Source organism: Heterocephalus glaber, unplaced genomic scaffold (genome assembly GCF_053883595.1).
Source record: "Heterocephalus glaber isolate CG9 unplaced genomic scaffold, H.glaber_assembly_v1.0 deba00000331, whole genome shotgun sequence".
NCBI lineage: Eukaryota > Metazoa > Chordata > Mammalia > Rodentia > Bathyergidae > Heterocephalus > Heterocephalus glaber.
Window position 1 is genome coordinate 6,202,022 of NW_028258142.1, and position 11,880 is coordinate 6,213,901.

An 11,880-nucleotide genomic window follows, 5' to 3' on the forward strand; every position below is an offset into this window, starting at 1 on the left:
TTCTTTTTGGAGATCAAGAGTGCTGTGTATGGGCTGCAAAAAAGCCCCCGAAAGTGCCACTTTTTCTTTGTGGTTGCTTTTACTTTGTAAAAATACCACCCTGAACATAGTGGCACAACAATCTGCCATTTTTATGATGTTCACAGAATCTGTGGGTTGAGGTCTGCAGCACCATGCTGGGGCAGCCCTCGCTCTGTGGCAGGGATGAAACATCCACCCACCTCCAAGACCCTGTCTTCCTCTTGGGTCTGGGCCGTGGTCTGAACTGACTTACAATTTGAGTATGTCGCTGGAGTGCCTGCATGTGAGCTTGCTGCATGGCTGGGGCACTCGGTTTTTAGCGAGAGGGAGCAGGTATTTGATCCCAATTGAGGGTATTTTCATGATGCAATAACTCTCTCATTACTCGTCCTACATCCATATGGTTCAAAGAAAGATCAAGCAGTTCTCAATACAAAGAGAACAACTTATTTATGTCACTCATGTGTATGGTGGTGAGGGACTGTTCAATCGTGTTTGGTACATGCCTGCAATCTCTTTCTTGCTTGTTTTTATCTCCCTCTCTCTCTTTCTCTTTCCCTCCCTCCCTCCAGATGAATAGGCTCAAGTGAGTCATAAACCTAGACAACCATATTTATTTTACTGATTTGTCCAATTATAATTTAAGCCAAAATTGTGCGTTTATTACCTACTTTGGGAGAGAAAGATTATATGAATATGTCATAAAGCAGCTGGAGAGAATATTATGCTGCATTTCTAGAACAAGGAGTGACCAAAACTGTACACCTAAATACAGCTCTGTAGTTCTCTTCCTCACTTTCTTTTTGAGGCTAGGGAGAAAACACAGAAATAATTTGGAAAACATGCAGGTAGAAGTGAGCCTTTCCACCCCTTTCCTGGAAACAGAGCAGTCAAATGGTTAGCCACTTGTTCGTATGATAAAAATCCAGGGTTGTTGCAAAATCGATTATTTCTCTATGGGAGTTAGTCTCTCACCTTTCCTTTATAGTTGTGATAAATGTATTTTTGATGTGAGGAAAATGTTCAAAAGAAGACCCAACTTCATATCTTTTAGAAAAACAATGAAACAAGTAGCCTAAAATAAATCACTGTTCCTCCGATTGACCCATTAATGTGATGGTATGGCAACTTTCAGAAAGTGTTGATTAGATAGCCTACAAAGACTCTAAGCTTTGTGACTTGGGCAAGTTACTAAAAGGAGGAACAAGAGATTGTCATAAACATTAATCCATGGAAAGAACTCTAGTGTATGTATGATACATAGAAATGAATATTAGGTATTATTATCATCATTTAGTGTAACTATCTCAGAAATAAATTTTTTTCTTATGAATAAAAAATGATGATCAGAATATGACTGGCCAACAGCATATGAGATGTTAGTTATTTGAGCAACACAAATAAAAACCACAGTGAGAGACCACTCTGTACCTACCAGTGTGACTGTCACAAAACCAAACCAAAAGAAAACAGACACCTGAAAACAGCAAGTATCAGTGAGAGTGTGGAGAAACTGGAACCTCCTACACTACTGGTGGGAGGAAATGCTTTGGCACCTCCTAAGTTAGCTACAATGTCACTACGTGATTCAAAGTTTGGGACCACTGTCTCATACAGTTTATTGTCAACTAAAATGTTGTTCAGCACATGACTATATTTGTAAACATTGGTCATAGCAGCGTTATTCAAATTATCACGAGGTATAAAAACCCCAAAGGTCCATTAACAAATGGACAGAAAAACAAAAAGTGGTCTATCTCCACAATGGCATGTTAGGCAGGCATAAAGAACAGTGCAGCTTTGACCCTTAAAAGACATTACACAGAATAAAAGAATCCAGTCACAAAAAGTGGTATATCAAGCTGGGCGTGGTGGTGCATGCCTGTAATCCCAGCACTCGAGAGGACGAGGCAGGAGGAAAACAAGTGGCATATCCTATGATCCCACTCATATGATATATCAGAGTTGGCAAATCCATGGAAACAGAAAGGTTTGTGGTTGATAGAGGAGAGGGGAATGGGAAGACATGACTGCTTTGGGGTGATGAAACATTTTGAATTTGGGGAGTAGTGATGGTTGCAAAACAATATGGAAGTATGAAGTTGCACACTTTAAACAGAAGATAGTTCGCACAACACGTGCCCCCAGAGATGAACTGGAGAGAGGGTGCCTCCGAAGCCCTCAAAGCAGGCTCAAATTCCTGAAACCAGTTTTGTGGGGGCAGGATTTCCAGATATGGCTGGAAGTGCTGTTGTAAAAATACGTGAATTATTCCACTTTCAGAGGAAGAGTGACAGCAGTAGTGGAGACGGGAAGAAAACCGGGGACAGCACGCCAGCTGGATCCTTCAGAGACCTTGTTCTTGAGGACCAAAGATGGGCCCCAGGCTTAGGGGAGGAGCCCACTGCTGATGACTGCCTAGAGTCACTGCACCAAGGGCTTGCATGGATGATAAGGTCCTCGCTTTGCAGGAAACCTAGCCAGATAGTGGAGGACAGAAATGGATGAAGAGCCTAAGGAGTGTGAGTTTGAACAGCACGTTTGTTTTTATTCTTCAGCTGTTCCTCTGCTGGAATGTCACCCTCTTCACCTGGCAGATTCCTACTCGTGCCTCAGGACTTAATTAGGATGAAGTCTTTCTGGGAAGCCCCAAAGACCCCACCTACCCAGAATCAGCACCCCTTGCCTTGGAGGTCCCTGACGTATAATATTTCAACTGTACGATGGTTCGAAGTATGCCCATACAACCACTCGGTCCTTTGCTCTCAGTACAGAATTCAATGGACTACATGAGACAGTCAACACTTTATTATAGAATGGCATTGTGTTAGATCATTTTGCCCAACTGTAGACTAAAGTGTCCTGAGCACATTTAAGATAGCCTGTGCTGTGCCTTAGGTATATAAAATGTGTTTTCAACTTGTGATATTTTCATCTGATGATGGGTTTACCTGGATGTAACTCCATTGTAAATCAAGAAGCATCCACACAATGAATCACACGCATATTTACATCTTTCCAGCAGCTCCATCCACTTCCTTTCTTCGCTTCCTCATACAGGTGCCCAGCACTACCTCGCGCACGTTTGTATCTCATTACCTAGTGCAGCATTGGGTACATCACACTCAGGGCTTGTTGACTGAATGATGATGGGTAGAGTTAAGCCCCATAACTCCTGATTCTCTTCCCTATTGCCATACTCCACTTTGCAATCTCCAAAGTACATTAAGTCTCGTGTCTCTTTGCCAAGTAAAGAATATGGCTGGACTAAAACCAACTTCTGCTTCACTCTAAGTTCTTTCTTTTCTTGACCTGCACATGGGGAGGTGCTGCATGTTGCCCCCTTTTTAGTTTCCTGCTAAATAGGGTGCAGGACAGGAAGGACCAACTTCAGTTGCATAGTGAATGTACTTCTAGGTCTAATGTATTTCCATGGACTTTGCGCTGTGCTTTTTCCGGCACTGTTCCAAACCCCTTGGCAATTATTTTTGGCTCACTTAGGGAATGGCTTTAAATCAAGTTTTTCTGTTCTGAATGCTTAATGTAGTGCTTGTCTGCATGTCGTATTCATAGTATTACTGGACAATGTTTCTTGTTAATAAATCTCTGTCCCTGACCCAGTTTTCTGCTCATGGGTACTGTACACAGCCTATTGGCTCAGCTAGATGGAGAATTCTAAGTTGGTTCTCCAAGGAGAAGTTTCTCAGATCTGGAAAATAATTCTTAGAATTTCCACAATGTTTGATATGTCCAGATTAGCACAAAAACTTTCAAGTCCCATTGTAGTCACCAATGAGGATGAAGGGGCCACTCTGCCTCCGAATGAGGAGGACACATGGCAGAGCTGCCCACGTGCAGGAGGACCCATGGCCAGATACCCACATTGGAGCTGGCTCAGACTATACCTGAGCGTTGACTGGAGCAGGGGTAGGGACTCAGGCTTGTTTCATGGTTCTAGGTCCCTCTTCCTCTATGGGGTTTCCTGTTGCTACTGCAGCAAATGACCACAATCTTTTCCCTTGAAACAACACAGAAACAGTAACTTGCAGTTCCGGAAAAGTCTGAAATGGATCTCAAGGGCTGAAATCAAGCTGTTGGCAGCATGATGTTCCTTCCAGAGGCTCTAGGAAAGAATCCATTTCTTTGCTTTCTCCAGCTTCTAGAAGCTGCCTGCATTCCTGGGCTTATGGCCCTGTCCTCATATTCAGAATCAGAATCCTCGTCTCTTCCACCTCTCCCCGACCTCTGCTTCTGTTGTCATGTCTCCTTTGATTCTCCTGGTCCCTTTTCCCCCTAAAAGAGTCTTTCAATGGCATTGGCCACACCACATATTCCAGGATAATATTCCATGTCAGGATCCTTTACTCCATCACATCTGCAAAGAATCAGAAGCTGCGTAAGGGAACAGAATCTTTGTTTCTGGGAATTAGGATGTGCAACATCTTTGTGGAGCCGTTATTCTGTCCACCCCGTCCTCCTAGAGCTCTGGGAGGCCCTTGAAGGTGAAGCTTTCACTGGCCCTTCTGGTCTGTTTCCTCTGGCCCTCCTCGCCATCAGACCCAGGCATGGCATCCAATGGCTGGCCAATTTTCATTTGACCAAGCCTAGTAAAAGGCATCCTTGGATGTGACCATTGGCTTTTCCCCCTATAGAACACTGTTTGCATTGCCTTCAGAGAACCTGGGTACCTCCATCTGCCTTCTTTGTTTTTATTTTGATTTCTTTATTATTCCTTTCCACTCCATTTTTCATGTTCTTTGTTTGCATACAAAATCTTCCAGAACTTGCCGGAAGAAAGGGAAGAGGAGAACCTGCTGAAGGGAAGTAAACATCTCTTCTGGCTCTTTGACCCCAGTGCCACTGTAGAACAGAAGAAGGAGCTGGTTACAAGACAAATGGGAAATGTGGAACTGGTTTATTTGAAGCACAACTTCTGATCATTTCTACATCTGTTGGCTTACCTCGTTTTATACTGGGTTCTTAATATTTTTCTGCTTTTTCCTTAATAACAACCGCTACATATATTTGGTGGTTGGAAAAAACAAGATGAGCTCAATGATTGTTTAGGAAACATGAGCCTAACGATTAGACTTGGTGTCTGGGTGTTCTCCACAGGAACACCTGGGCACCATCCATTTTCAGGGTGAATCTTTCAAAGCCTAGGAATTTTTTTCAAAAACTAAACCAATTAATCGTCCCTCTCTTTTCACATTAAAAGCTCCCTCCCTTTTCTTCAAATAATTTTCCTTATCTACTTTGAATACTGTTGTTACAAACTGAATGTTCGTGTTGCTACAAAATTCTTATGTTGAAATCAAATCTCAATGTGGAGGTATTTGGGGATTATTAGATCATGAGGTGGAGCCCTTATAAAAGATGATTCAGAGCACTCTCTGCACCTCTTTCCACCATGTGTAATTATATATATATATATTTATATATATATTTTCAGTACCGGGGATCGAACTTGGGTCCTTGTGCTTGCACAGCAGGCAGCGAAACCACTGAACTAAATCCCTGGGCTCCAGCATGTGTAATTATAACTAGAAGGCAGCAGTCTGCAACCTGCAGGGAGACGCTCATTAGAACCAGCAGACCCTACCTGCATCCCAGTCTTTGACCTCCAGCTTCCAGAATGCTGAGCAATCAATGTTATCTGAGCCCCCAGCAGATGGTATTCTGTTATCTCAGCCTGAGCTGCCTGAGAGCTAAGTATGCAGGAGATATAGGGGTGGGCTGGGAACTCTACACACACTGTAGTCCATGTCCAGTGCCTGATGACACCATAACAATAGGGAAACCTGGTGCCCCTTCCCTCTGAGGGGACATTACCTGACCAAGGTCTTCCCGCCCTGTGGTCCTCCTTAGACCAGCTGCTGCAGCAGCATCACCCGAGACCTTGAAGTAAATGGTTTTGGTGCACAGTGGACTTGGAGAACCACGTCCGAGCACACTCTGGGAGCCTATGAGCTCCTGCAGGAGCCTCCAAGACCAGTGAGATCCTGATCCTGGCCCCTTCCCCACTTCTGTGGGTACTGGAGATTCCACAATTAGAGATGCATTCCTTTTCTGTGAAGCACTTTCTCTCCTTTTTGTATAATAGGGGAAATTCAGAAACATGATGACACACTTACTTTGCACTCTCTCTGGGCCCTGCCCCAGCAACACTCAGACCATCAGCAACTATTACAGCTGTATGACTGAAGAGAGAGACTCATGGTTCCTGTGTATGAAACTTTTTACTGGTTAAATCAAAAGGCCCTTGTCTCCTAATGGGCATTATTTTTGTGTTATAGGATAAGATGAACAAATGTGAGGAGGCTGGGATTTAGGGTGCAGCTGTGTCAGGGTAAAATGGGACAGGTGGTTTGTACATTCACATTGGACTAAGTGACCAGGGAGAAAGAGTTCCTTTTAGGCTCCTCCTAGGGTAGCAGGTTACAGTGTTAACCAGTTCATTCTGGCTTGTGTTGAGGAAGGGGCCCTGTACCCTTTAGCAATGAATCTAAACTTGAAAACTACCAAAGTGCTGGCCATCCTCATGGCTGTGACACAAATATGGAAATGACCTAACCTAACTTTTCTGATCCACAGCCATTTTGTCACAGGCGAGGTATTGGGGGAAATAAATATCTTCAAAGCATTTAGAAGCACTTTTGCAGTTACAGAGTGCTCTAAGGTACACATGCTTGCTAGCCATCATTTTCCCCAGGGTCTTCATTTCTGCAGGTTCGAGGGAAAGGCCGGATTCAATCTGACATTCACAAATTCCAAGGGCTGCATTGTGATGTTGATGTGCTTACTGTGGTCTTCCAAGCTGGGAAACATGAGACCCTAATATATAAACTAGAACCCTAAGTACAGACCACGCTCTCTGAGGGAGCTTTTAATAGATGTAAGTAGCCATGTTTCTTGAGAACGTGCCCAGTGATTTGAAACTGGGCGCATGTTTCCCAAGTCTAGAAATAAGACTGATTGGCTTGCTGTTGTCTGGAAACATCTCTCTTTCCTTCTTTTTGCCATGGTGTAGGATTTGTATCTTTTTCTTTCTTAGCAAAAGTCTGACAAGCCCCAGCTTGGTCAAGAACACAATGCCTGTGGCTTGCAGCAGAATGGTGGGTGGGATGGCCCTGGCCCTCAGCTGGAGACCTGGTTTCTGGCCCTGATTCTCCAGGGTACCGCTGAGTGCTCTCAGCGAATCCCATCAGCAGTGTTGACCTCCAGGTCCTGTTTCTTGGTTCGCCTGTGAGGAGCACACTTGACCTTTCTGGCTCTGGCTCTCACCATCCATGACTCACCTCACCAGTGCCCAGGCAGGCACCAGCCGCCTGCCCATGTAAGGTATCGCAGCCTGCTTATGGAGCAGGGTCCCTCGTGAGCCTGAGGGTCACTGGTCCCCAGGGCATGTCACATAAAGAGTGCTCAGGAAATACAGCTTTAGTCAATAAATCTGACTCTGTGTGTGGTGAGTTCAGAAGGCAAATTGATTTCCAGGTGAGGGAAACTTGGTGGCTGGCAGTGATTGGTTTAGAGCTGAAGGTCAAGGTCAGCATGAATCCCTGGCCTGATGGACAGCAGTGAATCTACAATTCCCCCAGTAGGATGGGTAGGGCCTTGCCCACTGTGTCCCAGCCAGTCAGGCTGGCCAGGGACAGCCAGGAGGACAGGTGTTGATGTCAAAGCTGATGGGAAGCCAAGTGGGAGGGGGAGGTCAGGAGCCATCCATGTGTGAGTGAGCCAGTGGGCTGTGGGCAGGACTGGGGTCCTGGCTGCTTCTAATCTGGCTCGAAGCCAGCCCCAGTGCACATGAGATGTCTGTGCCTTCTGCCATCTCCTGATTGTCAGTGAGGCATAAGAGTTCATAATTTGAAACCAAGATGGTAAAATTTTAATGTGAACTAAAGAGAATGAGAACTATATCTTTCAAAAAAGTACATTAAATGTGAGGATTTTGTCAATATGTCCAATCTTATTTTCTCCTCATATTTAGATTAGACTCTGAGGAGGCCATGCTCAAACACAAGCGGAAAAACAAAACAACAAAAGAGCCCATCTTTGTGGATATTCAGACCTGTAGTGATTGGAAGGCTCCATATTTCCACAGCTCTGTTGTGGCTCTTGCTCTCTGGTTGTCTTCCCACTCCTTGTGTGATCCAGAATCCCAGTGAAGTCCCAGTGTCTCATATACATGGAGTGAGAGTGCATATGTGTTCCTGACTTTGTGAAAACCAGCACCCACTGTCCCGTGCCACTCCAAGCTGGGCATGGGGGCAGTGTCTTTGGCTTTGGGCTTCCTGGGAACCTTGGCTCTACTCAGGCTGTGCAGGGAATGAGATCTCTGTCAGAGCCCAAGAGGCATTCAGCTGAGAACATCCTAGGGCCACTGACCAGCTACCAGCCCTAGCTGTCTGCTATCTCACCTCCCTGAAACTAGGATGTACTAGATGTGAAAATAAATAGACGTTCAAGAAAGAACTCAGAATTATTTTGAAGAAAGGTGGCTCTGGTAGTCAGGATTCTCCTGAGAAATAGCCAATTAGAGGCAGCTCACATGAGTGCAGAGGCTGAGAAGCCCCAGGGCCTGCTGTCTGCAAGCTGGAGACCCAGGAGAGCCAGTGGTAGAGCTCCAGCCCATGTCTCAAGGCCTGAGATTCAGGAAAGCTGAAGGTGCCTCAATATGGGGGCAGAAGACTGAGGCCCTTGCTAGAAAGCATCAGGCAGAGGGGTGGATACCCACCCCTCCTTAGCATTTTGTTCTCTCCAGGCTTCTGAGGATGGCTGAGGCCTACCCACAGTGGGAGGACCCTCTGCTTTACTGAATTGACTGATTTGTTTTAATGCCAGTCTCATCGGTAAGCACCCTCACAAATATACCAAGAAACGTTGTTTAATCAACACATGCTTTTGAGAAAGATAAAATTTTCCAACACATCAACAACTATAATTTGAGGGAAAAATATATTTAAGGAAAAAATATTTTAAAATGAATGAGCAGACATGCACTAGCAGAGTAGGAAATAATACAACTAAAAAAGTATACTTAATATTACGATATAATCTATAAAACTTGAAAGCCAGGTAGAGAGCTTCTGAGCTGAGACTTTCTCTGTGGTAACGATGGAAGAGTGCTGAGCCTCAGACGTGGAAGCCACAGCAGATTTAAAAATGGGTAATGTTGAGAAAGACAAGAAGATTTTTGGTCAGAAGTGTGCCCAGTGCCACACTGTGGAGAAGGGAGGCAAGCACAAGACTGGGCCAAATCTCCATGGTCTGTTTGGGCGGAAGACAGGTCAAGCTGCTGGATTCTCCTACACAGATGCCAGCAAGAACAAAGGCAACACCGGGGGAGAGGATACATTGATGGAGTGCTTGGAGAATCCCAAGAAGTACATCCCTGGAACAAAAATGATCTTCACTGGCATTAAGAAGAAGGGAGAAAGGGCAGACTTAACAGCTTACCTCAAAACAGCTACTAATGAGTAATAGTCACTGCCTTATTTATTACAGAACAGAAATGTCTCATGGCTTTTTTATGTGTACCATAATTTAATAGATCTCATACACCAGAATTCAGATCATGAGTGGCTGACAGAATATTTCTGTTGGACAGTCCTGATTTAAGTAAAATTGGCTTATAGTTAAATGGATATCTTTGTTTTTCAAGTTTTGATGGTAATTCCAGTTCAGTAAATACTGTCACTGTTTTCCCTTTCTAAAAATATGGTTGGATTTGATTAGTAATGTTCGACTTTTCACAAAGATGGAGAATGTTATCTCAAAACCTACTGGAGGCTGGTTTTATATTTAGATTCATACGTATAACTGGTTGTGTGAATATGTTTAAATACCAGGGAAATCCTTCACAGTCTCACAACCAAGCAAGACTCCTGTTTCAGTTTGCTTATTAGCTTGTTAAAGACAGTGGTTGAAGACAAGGAAGGAACATGTATATATTTTTTTCTTGACTATGCCAATTTAATTAGAATTCCCTGTATCTAAAGACTGGTGCTTTTTACTTACTGAAAGGCATTTTAGTGTGGTGTATGTATAATACTGAATAAAGAATATTTAACACTTCTCACCTTTTATAGTTGATCTGTAAGTTCAGATCCTTTTAAAAGCATGATACAATAGTAAGTTAGATTTTATTTTTTAATTCTTTACTTTGGACTAAGTTATTATTCAGGATAGTATTTAAACAGCTATTTAAAAACACAAGATTGAAAGGACTGTTTTTTGTGTGATTGGCAGTGGTGCTTTTTGTCAGCTCTTTAGCAGGATTAAAGCGGGGAAGGTACAACATCAGCACAAATTTGTATGTGACCATAATACTTAATTAAAAACAAAATCAGATTGAAAAAAAAAACTTGAAAGCCAGTAATAAGTACTTCTGCCATTGCTATTTCACACAATTATGTAACAAATATAAAAGTTATTAAAATTACAATGAAGTAGTTTTTATCAACCCAAATGCAGTAAACACAGCTGGGAGGTTATGAGGGAAGGTTCCTCATGCATGATAGTCTGATGTAGCTATCACAAGGTGCCATCAGAACCACAAGAGGCTCAGAGGCCACTGCAACCTTATACACAAAGCACTTCTGCCCAGCAACTGTCCGTTCAACCTTGAATAACTATCCTTGTAATTAGTCATTGCGACCAATGATTATCATTTAAAAGTGCCTGATGTCATCCTCATTTTTGTATCTAAAAACTTTCCCTTGCCCCAGCCTCTTTGATAATGCCCATAGTTTGTTAGGACTCACATTCTTGTTGCAATGGTAGTCCCAAATAAATATAAGTATTCTTTGGAGAGAGTTGCTCTACGATTTTATTATATCAAACAAAGAAGAAATTACACAATATATTCTTGTTTGTCTCTTGGAAATTCTTGATGAGTTATTTAAAATTTAGTTTCCCTGTATCATAATCCTCAATTTTATATCATTTCTTGGAGTGTCAAGATGACTGTGTGTATGTATATATAATGACCAGACTGGCAAGTTTATTTGGTTAAATTTCATTTGTCATACATGAAGAAACTTTAATGTTTCAACAAACTGTTTTATGTGCAATCCCCTTCCTTATGTTTAAGGAAATTTAATTTCTTAAAGTAAAACTATGTATAAACTCCAAGGCTTAGTCATTCTGTTCAAAAATCTATATATGTTAAATGTAGCGCGACATCATGGATGGGATCTCAAAACAAGAAAAAAACTAAGTGGAAAAACCAATCAAGTATGAATAGAGTCTGGAATATAATTAGCAAAGAAAAAGAAAAAAAGAATTAATGTTTAGTCAAGTATCTGGGCATCTTGTGGCCAGTCAAGTTGCCATGGAAAAAGAACCATTAGATTGCTTCTAACATTTTTCCAGATAAGGAAGCAACAACATAGAACACAAGAAGAACCAGGAGCATCTTTCAAAGACACTAAGTCTTGCTTTTCAGTAATCTCAGGGTGCACATTTCTAACCAAAGTTTACATTGCTTACAAGAAGAATTTTCCCCAGTACTACTGTCTCCTAGTTTCAGCTCCCTTCCACATAGGACCACCCACAGCACACTGCACAGTGTGCAGGGAAAGTGCTGGAAACACCAGGATAAATCCATTTGCCAAGCTAATTTTGCCTTCAGTTGTTGCCTCTTAGCAGCAGCCCGTGAGGATTCCCATCCTGTAGTGGTTAACACCCGCCCTCCGGTGTTGACGAGCTCCTCCTCACCTTGGTGCTGGGGGTCCCCTCAGTCAGCACTGCCAGTTGGTCATCAGGATACTCAGCGTAGTGTGAACCTCACAAATCAACCAAGGGAAGGTGAAAGACATTCTAAAATGGGGGTGGGGGCCGATGGTCTACTCGCTA

General features: G+C 43.0%; 1 protein-coding gene across 1 annotated transcript; it reads left to right on the plus strand.

Annotated features, from left to right (window-relative positions):
- Nucleotides 1-7,963: 7,963 nt before the first annotated feature.
- LOC101711005 (cytochrome c, somatic) lies at nucleotides 7,964-9,887 on the plus strand. Its single transcript, XM_087190127.1, has one exon. The coding sequence runs from the start codon at nucleotides 9,187-9,189 to the stop codon at nucleotides 9,502-9,504; it is 318 nt and encodes a 105-aa protein (XP_087046253.1). The 5' UTR covers nucleotides 7,964-9,186; the 3' UTR covers nucleotides 9,505-9,887.
- The last annotated feature ends 1,993 nt before the right edge of the window (nucleotides 9,888-11,880 follow it).